At 41.9% G+C, this 14,976-nt stretch overlaps 1 protein-coding gene across 3 annotated transcripts in view; it reads left to right on the top strand.

The window, feature by feature from the left end:
* The window catches only part of TRRAP (transformation/transcription domain associated protein), a 1,075,110-nt gene that overhangs the window by 119,506 nt on the left and 940,628 nt on the right, over nucleotides 1-14,976 (top strand). For all 3 annotated transcript variants that reach the window (XM_085629333.1, XM_085629332.1, XM_085629331.1), the window contains exons 15-17: nucleotides 10,330-10,648; nucleotides 10,760-10,857; nucleotides 13,641-13,835. In XM_085629333.1, the coding sequence (XP_085485459.1) occupies nucleotides 10,330-10,648; nucleotides 10,760-10,857; nucleotides 13,641-13,835 (612 nt within the window). The remainder of the gene's footprint in view (nucleotides 1-10,329; nucleotides 10,649-10,759; nucleotides 10,858-13,640; nucleotides 13,836-14,976) is intronic.

The following is a 14,976-nucleotide window of genomic DNA, read 5'->3' as shown; positions in this document are numbered from 1 at the left end:
TATGGGGAAAAGTGGAAAAGGTTCACAATGTGGTGCAGCAAAAATAAACTGCCAAATAAATTGACAAAGGAATCAACGGTGCTTAGATACCGCACACACCTTCTAAAGGCGAAACTATGCACATCGTCGCTGAGGGTCCACCTAGCGGCGATCGTAGCTTACACACGAGGTGAGACAGGAGGAAGCTTCTTTACGTCACGGGTAGTAAAGAGATTCCTGGAAGGGGCAAAAAGAATAGCGCCACCAAAGAGGATGCCGCCTCCAGCATGGAACCTCAACATAGTCCTGACGGAACTTATGAAGGCGCTTTTTGAGCCCATTCACAAGGCCTCCCTTCAAATGCTAACAATGAAGACCGCCTTTCTGGTGGCAATAACCTCACTGCGCAGAGTAAGCGAGCTGCAAGCGCTAACGCTGCAAGAGCCCTACATCCAGATACACAAGGACAGTCGTAATGAGAACGGACCCACACTTCATGCCAAGGGTGGTGTCAGCATTCCATATAAATCAAACAATTCAAATACCAAGTTTCTTTCAGAACCCAGCAACAAGCGCAGAGAGGGCACTGCACACTCTAGACGCTAGAAGGGCGGTGATGCACTACATCGAGAGGACAAAAGAACACAGGAAAACCAAGCAGTTTTTTGTGTCCTTCGCAATGAGCTTCCTGGGTAGACCAGTGACAAAAAGCACCATCGCACGATGGATTGCACTAACAATACAATTCAGCCACAAACAGGTGGGGCAAGAACTATCCGAGGGGCCACGGGCCCACTCCACAAGGAAGAAGGGAGCAACAATTGCCTTTCTGGCAAATACACCCATTCAAGACATATGCCTGGCGGCAACATGGGCTTCGGTGCACACGTTCACCAAGCACTACTGCGTGGATATACAGATTAACAAGGAAGCACAAGTAGGACAGAAGGTGCTTCAACATATATTCAACGACTAACGCTCATCTTCCACCCAGCCGCCACAGAGATATCAAACCGCTACAAAATCTATGCACAGCATAGTGAATCCAGAAAGATTCACGCTGCAAAACGAATAGTTTCTTACCTGTCGGTGTAGTTTTGCAGCTTGATCATCTTTCTGGATTCACTGGCGAACCCACCCACCTCCGCCAGGAAGATGAGGCAGGAGAAAAAAGGGTGGAAGGACAAAGACTGAAATAGCAAGATAAAACTGAAAGGATATATAAGGAAATTAACGCCTAGGGTTAAAAAAAAAAAAAAAAAAAAAAAAAAGTGAGGAAAGGAAAAAAGAACCTGAAGATGGCGCCCCAAAGGTGGGACTTCCGCAGGAAGCACGCCGACGTCACGAGAGGTACACCAAATGGTGGGACGTCGACGCCCACCTGGGCTACAAAAAAAACCCAAAAAACCAAAAGAAAGACTACGAATCTGGACCCAACCATCAGATCGCGGAATAATGCACAGCATAGTGAATCCAGAAAGATCTTCAAGCTGCAAAACTACACCGACAGGTAAAAAACTATTCGTTACCTGCTAAGTGAATTTCCTGCCATAGGATAACATTGTTGATTCTATGTGAAAAAGTTTCTGTGTCAACTTTTCAAATACAATAATAATCGTTAAAAATCATACATGTAACCAAAACGTTTTTACTCAACTGTTTACAGGAGATGTCCCAGGACTGAATCTAGGATCCAGTCCTGTGGTAAAAAAAGTAATCCAAAAAGTAATCAATTGCATTTAACTAGAAATTCCCATTGAGCTCAATGTTATAATTGTGTTTGAAATTGTGTTGCCTATTGCAACAACTGTAACTATTGCATTCAAAAGTCTGTTGCCTATTAAAAGTATTTAACTAAAGTATTTCGTTCTGAGAAAGTATATTTTGATACCTACTTGTGGTTCCAAAATAAAACAACTATATATTTTTATATACAAACCATTGGCCTAGAGTTAAGTTCTTGTGTGTGAGACCATTTGCTGACTGAGTGCGTACAACAAATGCTTTACACTGTCCTCCGATACTGCCGTACTGCTCGACCAAGCTACCACTTTAGAGAGTAAGGTTATATCTAACTTTAGCCTCTGCCAAACCTCTACTGGGGACTCTGTACACACTGTACTTATTTGGGGACAGTATATACAGAGCCACTTTCGTACAGCCAGTAAAACCTGTGCACAGACACTGCAGTGGCAGGTCAGAGACACCTTTGAAAGGCTACCTCTGTGGGTGACACAAACTGCTGCAAGCCCACTAGTAGCATTTGTTTTACAGGCCATGGGCACACACAGTGCACTGTACTAGGGACTTAACAGTAAATCAAAATAGTTTTATCATGGAAAATGAATAATAATACACTTTATAGTAGGAGCACTTGCACCTTAACACTGAACACTAGTGAGAAAGTGCACAGTGACACTAAACCAGCAAAAACAAGGTCAAAAACTGGAGGCCAAAAAGTCTGAGGGTAAACTGGGAGCCTCTGGATTTAGGCTGTAGGCATTGTTGTGGAGTCCAGGAGGGGTCAGCCAATGCTGGACGTTAGGTCAGGATCGCTGGGGAACCTATTCTGGATTGGTGGTCCACAGGCGTCTGGTGCAGAGTGGGCAGGGCTGGCGGATCCGGAGGGCACCAGAGTCCTTTGTGTTGGTTTCTTGGGGACAGAACCACTGTCCTCTGGAGTTCTGGTAAAGTCGTCGTCTTCTCACAGGGCCTTGGAAGCTGGAGACAGGCCGGTAGGGCTGGGGTCAGGTCAGTAGTCGTCTTCAGGCTTCACTACACGGCGTCTTCTTTGTCCTTCTTAGGTTTTAGGTAACTAACCTTTAAGTCCTGGGGAGCCACCTAAATAATAAATTTAGGGGGCATTTTAGGACAGTAGTAAGTAGGGTCAATTGGCACCTTCCCTGGGGTGACTACACCCACTATTATGCCACCCTCCTGTGGGAGGGGGCATAGACCTAGCCCTGATTGGAGAAGTCCCCTCATCTTCAAAATGGAGGGAACTGAAATGTGTGCTTAACTTCACGTCCTCCACCTGAGGGGCGGAGCTGGCAAAGGTGGGCACACCTCCTAGCCTTTCTGAGTTTTCCCGCCGGTTTTCTCACCTAAAGTGGGGGAGGTAAACTGGGGGCTGCCATCTGCTGCTAGCATCAGAGGCTGGGGGTCATATTACAAAGCTGGGGGGCCTTTGAAGCTTCCCCTTCAAGCACTGACCCATCCTGGGAGAGGAGGTGTGACGCCTCAGCCCAGGATGTGCATTGTTTCTAGTTCCAGGGAGCAGAGGCTCTCCACTCAGGGGTCCAGAAACATGCCTGTGTGTAGCAGGCTGCCTAAAGCCAGTCAGTGCCCACACCAGGGTTGGTTGATTTTCAAGGGGCACCTCTGAGGTGTCATCCAAGCACATGTTACAATAAATCCCACACTGGCATCAGTGTGGGTTTATTGTGAGTGGTAGTTTGGTACCAAATACTCCTGTGTTTGGTGTAGCCATCATGGTGCTTTGGAACTCGAGTTGTGGAGTTTCCAGCAAGTGTACTCTCTGTGAGTTCACTGTCACTTACAATATTGGGGTCTATGTCTTAATATTGTATTGACCTATCTGCTAATACAGATATGCCCACACCTGGGATATAGTGCACCCTGCCTTGTTGAGAGTTGACTTACGTATATATTAGGCAGTGCTAGCTGGCATGGCACACAGGTAGTGTGCCATCTCGATTTGGTCATTTTGTCTGCACCAGGCCAGGCATGCTGCAGCGGCAGTCTGCATGGCCTAGGTGAAGGGTCCTTAGGGGACCCTCTTCAGTCCCCATTCTCTGGGTACCTAGGTACCTTTTACTAGGCACTTACAGGGGGCCTGAAGGGCCAATTGGGGAATAGGTTTTAGGGAAGAAGTACTGGCACAATGGACCTGATTGACAGGGACCCTTTGCACTACAGTCGAAACCACATCTATGTCCAGGCAAAAAGTGGGGGCTAACCATGTCAAAAGAGGCACTTTATCACAAAATGTAAAGCCATTTAAAATCATTGTTGCAAATCTTGTTTCCTGGATTACTTTGAATAACAAACGTTTGAAACTTGCTCGTTGAGTTTGCACCTGTTTGAGTTAAATTTTAATCTTAATGAATTTGCAAACCATTCCTTAAATTATGACTTACTTATGCCTATTCTGGGATATAGGCCATCAACCAGGACAGAATTCCATAAATACTCCTGTTCTACAAACATTTGTTTGGTCAGATGTGATGTGTAATTGCATTTGCACTCTTGAGCTTTGTTTGAGCTTTCATAGTCATAGAAATGGTTCCTTCTTGAGGACTTCTTCTCTGTTATCCCCCTTCGTTTTTTCAGGCGCTGAGTGGGTTGTGGGGGCACTGTAATTATATTGATGCTTTTTCAGGGTGAGAAACTACCTGCAAACATTTGCTGGTACACCCTCTGAAGAATGTCCCAAGCAGATTACCCAATTTCCATGTGATCAACTCCCATTTGTACATTTAAAATGCCGACATTCATGATTGTGTATCAAAATAGGGTTTTGCCCCTAGAAAAGTATTTAATGGTGCCCCTAAATGGAACTTAGATGCACAAACTGCTTTATGAATTGAGCTAAATCTTGGTCTTAAATGCTAAATAGGAAAAAATTGACGTGGTCTAGTTGTGTCCAAATTGCATGTTTCCACTTCCATCCAATTTAGTTTTTGTAATTGGATTTTAACTCTATCCCACACATCATATTTGGCCAGCACTGTTACTTTAATTTAAGACCGGTTGGGATCCTTATCAGCGTCCCTAACCACCCTACCTTACTGTGCCCAGTGCATCACAATACCCACCTCGAAGCACTAGGAATGGGCGACAAATTCCTTTGCTTGAATTCTTCTTTCTTACCCTGCAAGTATTTGCATGCAGAAACCCCTTTTGTCCCCAACCCCATATTATAATATTGCAATAGGCCCCTGTTATTTAAAACGTAACACCTATTCTGTAAACTCTATGAATGTGGTCGAGATTTTATCTCTGCCTCATAAAGTGGTCATGCTTTCTGTGTTGTTTTTGTCTGCATTCCAATTTTAATACCCCTATGGTAACATGCCAACAACTAAACTTTGTGGATAATAAAGAAAGCCTTCTTTTTCATAAATACTATTGCATTTACTGTATATTTAGTCCAGTGAGCTTTTAAAGCACTAAAGAAAGTTTTGACTGCTGGACTTTGCGATCACTGTAGAATCAAGTGCCTAAGGTGAGTTAATTGGGTATGAAGCTGGAGTGCAATTGTATTTGTGATCCTCGAGATGAGAATTACCAAACATGAAGAATGTCCAGTAACCTCTGATGGTCCCAGCACTCAAAGAAAGGCCTCACAGCTTACCTTTAGCAATTGAGTGAGTGAGTGAATGGTATGGAAAGATCTGAAATACAGTGGAGCAAGGAGCTTCCTGATATCGGAGTAGCAGAAAATGCAGACTGCAAAAGCTATTAGTGTTTTGATGTGTTTGTTCTTAACACAATATCAAATGTTCAGTATGAAGAGCTTGCTTTTCATAGCAAATCTTTTCTGCTGTGAGAGACTTTTACCCAGAGTAACAGGAAATGGCTGACCTAAAAGACTGTAGCTGCCAAGGACTTAACGTTTTGAATACATTTTAAATGTTTTCTTATAAGCTCTCAGTTGTGTACTTTGCTTTTGTTTATACCTATTGATTAAGCACCTTCTAGAATTGTGGGGCGCAATAGGCTATTCAGGTATAATATTGCTTTTGTAGCATTGCTGTGCGAGTGAATTTTGTGTATTGAATTTAGCAGTGTTGCATTTATTTATTACTTTTAGGATGTTTTGTAAGGTTCTATATGCCATTCCATTTGTAAACTTTATTTCGATCAGAAGATCATAAAAGTTGCATAAAATACATTTTAAGAAACACATTTAGAGGCAGATAAAAACATTAAAAAATGTTTTTAAAATAGACCGGGGCAAAATATACATAGCAGCATAAGATTATTTAAAACTAAGACGCTTAATCCACATTGCATGTAAAAAACGTGAAACAGCAAACACTACAACAGTACTTGTATCAGTAGCTAAAATGCGATAGGCTTCAGTACATCTTGTAAATCCTAAACTCCTACATAGAGGGATGAGCCAATATTTCCTGGGAGCTCTATATGCAACGCAGAGAAACAATACGTGGATTAGTGTCTCGGTCGACCTTCCACAGGCTGGGCAAATTGTTTCTATTCGTTTGGACCAATTTTTAGTAAAGTCCCTAAGTGGTAAGGTGCCCAACCTAAATTGAATGTAAAGTTTCCTTGCCAGAGGTGGGTGCAATTCATTCAGGGATGGCTCAAAGATATACTGGTCTTTATTTAATAAAAACTGTCTTGAAAGACTACCAAGAGTTTCATTTCGTTGTAATACACTTAGCCTATACTGCCTATATGCCTGGACCAGTTTTGCGCGAGGAAGCATCAAAGAAAATGCCCCGGGATTAGTCCAAAGTTCAGGCAAACCAATCCTAAAGCACATTTCCTTGATGTAAACAAGCCAGGGAAACTTCTTAGAAGGGCTAAGTGCAATTATTGAGCTAAGGTCACGACAATAAGATCCTAGCTCATCTGTGAGCCAAAGTCTTCGCCAATATGTTAAGGGACGTAGGCCTGCTTCTTCATCTATGGGTCGTATTGCCAGATCAAGACGTAATGGGATTAAAGGAGTGCTTTGCGGTAGGCCCAATAAAAGTCTAATGAACTTATTCTCTATTAGAGACAGACTTTTCAGCTGGGAATGGCCCCACAACTCTGCCCCATATAGAGCTGCATTTCTTGCTTGCACTTTGTAAATTTCTGCGGCAGGGCCAGGAGCCCTATATGTGGTATATTTAGAAATTCTTAATATCGCACCAGATAATTGGGCAAGCCGCATAGCTGCTTTGTCTAGTTGGGGAGCCCAGGAGAAAGACTCTGAGAGTGTAATTCCTAGGTATTCAAATAATGAGACCTTTTCTAAAGTTATTCCATTGAGTGTGGGATTAGGTCGAGTTGTATTAGCTGGATTAAAAACCATGTATTTAGTTTTCGAAATATTTATTTCGAGCCTGTGGTCGATACAAAATGCTAAAAAACTATCTAAAACACGTTGGATGCCCATCGGGGACTTAGATAGCAGAAGGGTGTCATCTGCAAAAAGCATGACTGGGACCTTTCTACCATTGAGTCTGGGGGAGTCACCACGGTCCGTCTTGTTGATATGGGTTATCAGAGCATTAACATAAAGACAGAACAGGGTAGGGGCTAGTACGCATCCCTGCCTGACTCCTCTGTTGACTGGAAAGCGCGCGGTTAGTTGGCCTGCCTTGCCATATCTGACCTGCGCATAGTTACCAGTGTGCAGTCTAATGATCATGGCTAATAGGTCCAAGGGGACTCCCATCTCATGTAATACAGCCCAGAGCTTAGCCCTTGGAACCATATCGAATGCTGCTTTCAGGTCGACAAATATCAGATAGAGGCTGCCACCCTCCACTGATACTGTCTTCCAGAATAATAATTGCCGCCTTAGAAGCTGATCAACAGTTGACACCCTTTTCCTAAATCCTGCCTGTAAGTCACTCAAGATGTTCATGTCTTCCATCCAAAAATGCAGACGATTGAGTAGTATTCTAGCAAACAACTTTTGTGCGACATCTATTAGGCTAATTGGCCTATAATTTACAGGAAGCAATGGTGATCCTTTTTTGAATATGGGAAATATTTCGGCTCCTAACCATGTGTCTGGGATACTCATACCTTTCATAATGGCGTTAAATAGGGTCCATAAATATGGAACCCAAATTGAGGGTTCTTCTTTATATAGGTCCCCAGGGATTTTATCAAGGCCAGGTGCTTTGGACGTGGAAAGAGTTTTGATGGCACCCTCCACTTCTGAGGCCGTTATTTCATTAAAAGGTTCAAATTGGGCTAACGGGAGGGGGCCCTCCACAGCAATCAGGTCATCTCCAATAGAGTACAAAGACTTAAAATGAGCTTCCCAAGCAGATGCTGCAATATTCGGGAGAATCGGGGATCGTTCGTCCTCATTACCTGTATTGGAGATAATTTTCCAAAATCCCCTCATATCCTTATTGGAAAGAGTAGTCTTGAGGGCCTCCCATTTTTCAAATTCCCATGTTTTTTTTGCCTTTTTAATAGTCTCATTATAAAACTTCCTAGAGGACTTCAATATAGCCTTGTTGTTTGTTTTAATTGCATTAATAAGAGCAGTTTTAGCCTGCCTACATGCTTTAGTATACCAGGAATTAGAAACATGTTTTGGCCTGGATTTACTTGTGGAAGGATTAAAAAAGGTTTTAAGAGCCAAAGTGAGGTGCAGATAAGTTGATTCTACCGCTTGTAGATCCCAAACGCTTGGAAGTGGAGTGAATAACCTTTCAGTTTCAAGAAGCGCTGGGAGGATCAACCCATAAAGTTCTAGCAATTTATCTGGAGTGCGTTTAACTGAGTCCCATCTAATTCTTCTTTTATTATTATCCAGAAGAAGATTCTGGTCAGCCGTAGGGCCAGTAGTAGAAGATACTTGAGGGACAGGGATTAATAGCTCAAGCAACAACGCATCGTGGTCGTTGTCAAATCGAGAGATGACAGAAAAATCAACAATGCTGTTCCAAGAAGATACCTCCACCAGAATGTAATCTATTAGGGAAGAATAATTATCCCTTTTAAAGGTAGGTTTCCCTGGCTGGTCTGATTTTAAACGGCCATTACAGGCCCTCAATGAATGCATAAGGACAAATGCATTAATTTGCATAACTAATGGAGTCCATGCCTTTACCTTCTGGATTTGGGGGTCTGGTATTAGATTACAGTTATCTTCCTCGTTATCTAGTATATATGGGAGATCAACAAGCGGTTCATATTGACAATTAAAATCACCCGCAATTATTAATCTATCATGTTTAGGTAAATCTGATATACAAGTAGATAGTAAATCAAAAATCGGAGAATCTTGAGATAGGCTTGTTGGACGTGAGTAAACGTTAATAAGAATTAATTTAAAATTAGGTTTAAAAAAAAGGACCAGACCTTGAAGATCCAATGAAAAGAAATCCAATTCAGAAATAGTGCAATCTAGATAAGTTGCGACCCATATGGAGAGGCCACCATAAGGTCTACCCCTGTTCCCCTTAGTTGCTGCTACATTATAGACCGAGAACCCTGGGAACAATGTAGACACAAGCGACCAGGTCTCCTGGAATAATACATCATCATATTCTGATATAAACTTGGACCACTCTGGGTTACCTATCTTTGAGTTTATACCAGCAATATTCCAAGATAGAATCCTGATTTTAAGGTCTAAGCAGGGGACTATAGTGATTTGAGATTCAGTACAAGGAGTCTCCACATTAGCTGGGTTTATGGTTTCTTCCCTTACGTCTGGTTCATTAAAACTAGGCAATGCACAATAGGTTGACAAATGGGTTGGACTATATGAGTTAAAACAAAATCCACTAGCATTAGCATTTTCTTTCATATGTTTTTTTGGGATTTGTATTGAGGGTAGAAAATTTCTTCCTAGTCAGTCGCACTCTTCCAGATTGGAAAGTGTTTCGAATCTATTGGAGAGTGGTAACGTATTAGCACAAGATAAATTGGCAGTGATAGGGGCGCTAGACTGTACTGTGGAACCGTTTGCCCTGACTAAGCTTGTGTTTTTAAATTGACATTAATTATAAAAATAATCAGATGTTAAAGGCACTATTTCATATGATCTCCTTTGTGGGGGAAGAAAGTTTCTAAGGAGAACAGGCAAGACGTTAGTGTTCGTAAAGTGTACGATGACGCAGTCCCCTTTTAACTTCTTCTCCTGGGTGCCCACCCAATGAACTCTTCTCGCCATAATGATCTTGCTTACAAGTGATTGGCATACCCAATCAGGGGCACTAAGATTTGACGAAATCCAATATGCACATTTGTCCATTAAGTGAATAGTAGACTCTTTGGTTAGCTGCTAGCGGGGGTACCTGTGCCAGAACCAACGCCAAAGGAGCTGCTAGAGGAGATAGATGGAACGTTGGTTGCGCTTGTAATATGTTCGTTGTAGTGGATATAGCTTTAGGTTCTATATGCTGTATTTAAGCTAACTTGGAATGTCAGAACAGGTTGAAAGGAACTTGTTACTTTTTTGGAAATAGATACATTTTAAAGGGCACCTTTTGTAACATATCAGTAGCTTTGTATATTTTTACGGGTTCGCAAACCAATCTTACACATCTTACTCTTGTTCGCAGTCCATCTTTGTTTTCTTGTATTATACTGTTAAATGAATGCCTTGTTTTTCCATGACAGGTTTTTGTTTTAAAATTCCACACCATTTCCCGCTACCAGCTACCTGCCATCTTCAAGAAGTGCAAGCCACAATCTGAACTTGGGGTTGTGGAGGCTGCATTATCTGGTGTCCCCGTGGCCCCATCTACCCCCGCTCTTCCTCCTGCACCACCAGCACCTCCACCGCCAGCTCCTGTGCCAGTCTTTGACAAGCAAGGAGAGAAGGACAAGGAGGATAAGCAGACATTCCAAGTGACAGACTGCCGGAGCTTGGTAAAAACATTGGTCTGTGGTGTCAAGACAATTACATGGGGCATAACGTCGTGTAAAGCACCTGGTGGTAATGCTACACAGCTTCTTATAACATAAGCACTTACGGTTACATTGTAGTTTAGAAATGAATTAAAGATTTTCAGCAATAACTAATTTTGTCTTCCGGTTTTCTTTTCAGAGGCCCAGTTTATTCCCAACAAGCAGTTCCAACCTAAGGAGACTCAGATTTATATCAAACTAGTGAAATATGCCATGCAAGCCTTAGACATATATCAGGTATGAAGATTGGACTGCAATTTATGTTGTACATAGGAATTGTTCCATTGTAACCGGTTTTACTTACTTTTTGATTTGTGTTGTGTTTTTGATTGTCTAAGATTGTATATTTGTATTTTGTATGTCATATTTTTTCAATTTCTCATTGGAGTTTTCAAACAAAGTTGACATATTACATCAAACTGTATATATGCAGTTGCTCAGAATATTCAGTGGTAGTTCTGAAATGTAGAAGTGTATGTTTATAATGATGACAGAAATAATGGAGCTCATTCAGTTGATCTAGTGCTGCAAGAGTACTAAAAGAGTAGAAAATTAAACAGAACTTTATGAACCGAAGTTTAAATATAAAAATATTTCAAAAGGGTTGGAGAGCCAGCAAGTCCTCCATTGGCGATAGTACCCGCCCCTAGGATATCTATCTTTGGTACCGATCTAAGGTAAACTTTACACTACTAAAGCATTCCTAGCAATAGTGTAGCTTTAATCATGTTTGTACAGTTGAAGATGCATTAGAAGGGCTATGACACTGTTGGCCTTAGTGCTAAAGTGCCTTTGGTGGATGTTTTGAATTGGCCTTTTCTGAAAACCAGACCTCAAGGTAGTTGTAGGCTGTTACTGTCCCACTTTGCAGGTCTCTCAGTTGCCAGTGAGCTTTGCTTTTGTGTCGATATTTCCCGAACACTACTACCTTGGTTTTGCTCTGATTGACCAGTAGGTGGTTCCCCTGGTTATAGAGTTCAAGTGCTATGAGTGCTCTCTGGAGATCCTCCCTAGTGTGGTTCATTATTGCTGTTTCATCCGCATATTGCAAGATAGGGTGTCTCACCCTGCCCAGCCTTGGAGCTACTAAGCTGGCATCTTCCAGGGTGGGCCCCCCTATCTGCAGTGTAGAGTGAAGGGGCCAAAACACAGCCCTGTTTGAGCCCGTTGTTTGTAGGGACTTTAGAGGTTACTGTATTAGGGCTTGTTTTGACCCAAACCCATGTCCCTTCTTATAGTGATGTTATTGCCTTTAGCATTATGGGCGAAACCCCCCAGGTGGTCAATTTCCACCATAGTGTGCAGCAGTCCACCCTATCCAAATCAGTGCTGTAGTCAATGAAGCAGCAGAACAATGGTGGGTGCTTCTTCTTGACCGGTTGTTTGGATAAGTATGCCAGCACTACAATGTTGTCCATGGTTGAAGAGTGTAACCTGAAAACGGTGTGAAAAAAACAGGATGATACCTTTATCTTTTGCCCATGATTCCTGGTCCTTCAAGAGTAATCGGACATAGGCCTTTGCTTTTAGATCAAGAAGAGCAACAAGCGTATAGTTTGATGGTCTGGAGCGGTAACATTTTTTGTGAATGGGGAAAAGTATGGAGCACCTCCAGGAGTCTGGCGCCGTCGCAGTCACGAAGACGTAATTAAAGAGCGGTGTGAAGACTGATGCCCGGAAGAACCGTGTTGTTTTGAATATTGGTGCGGGATCCCATTTGGCCCTGGTGCTCCATCATTCCTAATTGTATTGATTATCTTAATGACTTCACAGGTCATTATTGACGTGCCTTGGGGCGTGCAGTTCCCTACTTCCAGGCTGTTCGGTTTGGTGATCTCTTTGTCTAGTGGTTCTGTCGAGTATAGATGTTTTACGTAGTTTATCCAGTCACGTTCAGCTACCCCTTTATCGCTCCTCGGTTGCTCAGATGATTGATGTGGAATGGTTCTTCTCTTTCATCAGGGAGAACACCTTGAGTCATTCCTTTTCTATGTGCTCCCTTTTATTCTCTCATATTTTCTTTTTATAAGCTTACTGCAAGGCTGTGATAGAGCAGCCATCAGTTAATTCACCCCCTCTTTTCTTGGCTTCCAGCACCCTATGGAGAGCTCGTTTGCACTCGATTATGTCCTTAGAGTGGCGGCAAGCTCCAGGTGTCGTAGTGTGCTTATTACTCGAGAGCTTGTCTTGTGCGTTTCCCAGGTTCACTTGAAGCTCTGCTATGATGTCCTCCCAGTTACTTATTGCTGAGACATGATTCAGTGGATTTGTACTGTGCTTTCTTTTCTCGACCCATGCTAGCACGTTGTCACCTATTTTAGCTATGCATTTTATCCTTTGGAGAACCTTGTGCCTCTCTCCTCCTGTGGTTTCACCTATTGTTTGAAGGGTAGTTACAGTTGGTACTACTAGTTGCAACATGGGCCACAGAGACCTGTGATCACATTCAGCCCTGTCATCAATTTCAACGTGTATCAGCCTGGCTGAGATGATTTCACTGACTAAGATATAGTCGATTGTAGACATGTTCCTGATGGTTGGTTTCGGGCACCAGGAGAGAGAGCGAGATTCCTTTAGTGAGTTGGTCGAGTATAGCTTGTGGTTTTTCAGAAGGGTACCTACCTTTTGTTGATGTTTTATTTTAAATATGTTGTTCAATTACTCTGTATAGCACTCTTTCCTGCCTTTCATTCTACATTTTTCTTTCCTTCGAGATTTTTAACAAACTCCTTTATATTGACAGAGACAAATTTGTGTCTCTAAATGTGTCAAGGTGTTCTCTACGATCTCATTGCCTAGTTCTGTTTAATGAGTAGTTTTAATGTTTAACTTGAAAAAAGATGTATTTTTCCTTCAGGTGTTTATTTTATCAAGGCAGAGATGAATTTCAGCAGTCTTGTTCGGCAGTTTGCGTTGTTTGTTCATTTATGCAAATAAGCGTTACGCGTCATGTATTGCAGAACTACCTTAGGTCAAATGGTAGTATCACTTTTTCCATTAAACTCTTGTTACCTTTGCAGGTACAAATAGCAGGAAATGGACAGACATATGTGCGACTGGCAAACTGCCAAACTGTAAGAATGAAGGAGGAAAAAGAAGTACTGGAGCATTTCGCTGGAGTCTTTACAATGATGAATCCATTAACTTTTAAAGAAATCTTTCAAACAACGGTGCCCTACGTGGTGGAAAGAATCTCCAAAAATTATGCCCTGCAGGTAATATGTTGATACCTTTAGTCTTGCTATCTTGTTAGAAATATTCCTGCCTTTGTTCTTCCACACAGGTAATAGCGTCCGTCTTCAAACCTTTGTAAGTTGAAGCACAGTTGGATCAAGCATTTGCCTGTTATGACCATAAATAATTTATTTAGAGAAATAAATAGAATAAACATTTGCTGCTCCTTTTTCCTGAAGACGTTTGTTCACGTAGGGGCACATTGTCAGCTGGTGAAAAATAGTGTATGCCTGGTGGAAACTGTACACAGCTTCTCTAATAATGTTCTGAGTTTCGGATGTAGTTACTTGTAATCTGGCACTCTGATTGCAACGCTGTATTAGTAGAGCGCATAATATGTTTGGCCAGGAATGGGACATTTAACATTGACACTACCCTGGGAGTAACCTGGTTATCTAATTGGTGTGCATTAGTAGCATTCATGACCTTGGGAATACCAGAATCAACAACAATACTCCAGAGATCTTATCTGTAACTACAAACTGCCATGTGAACCCATAATGGTGCCTCACAAACCAGTTGTCTGCAAGTACTTTTCTCACAGGGTCTGCTAGTAGCATTTAGTCATTAGTTCATTAGTGTGGTGGTCATGTCCTATTATATGTGAAGGCAAGGATGGTCTCCTTTTTGGTTGTCCGTCCATTCATGTAAATTCTTTAGTAGTAAAATGGATAATGTGGAAATTTTTCTTTCCTCTCATTGTAAATATTCATATATCTATCAAATTCCCTTCTCCGTGTACATCACTAAAATAACTAGCCATGCCAACCTAAAAGACTTCAAATATGAACTCCAAACTTAAAGATTGAAATGGCTTATGACTTTGCTGTCTCTTTTTGATGCCAATCTTCATCTTTTCCGAAAATCGTACGGTTGCAGTATTTCTCCCAATAACTTAATAGACTTGTTATTGACTTTGCACAACTTGAAGAAAAGAACTAAGAGTAGGACGTATATTGGGAAAACCAAGGAATATAATGAAGAAAAATACTACTGCAATGACTCAACGTTCTCGGTTAACGCTATAAATGAATTTTGGAGCTCTCTGTGCTGATTGAAGATCGCACATAAAACGTATTTCCAAAGCTTTCCAGAGCAGGACCTCAAGGATGTTGCTGAAGC

Source organism: Triturus cristatus, chromosome 10, assembly GCF_964204655.1.
Source record: "Triturus cristatus chromosome 10, aTriCri1.1, whole genome shotgun sequence".
NCBI classification, from domain to species: domain Eukaryota; kingdom Metazoa; phylum Chordata; class Amphibia; order Caudata; family Salamandridae; genus Triturus; species Triturus cristatus.
Note: the sequence above shows the minus strand (reverse complement) of the source record. Positions and strands in the feature narration are given on the sequence as shown.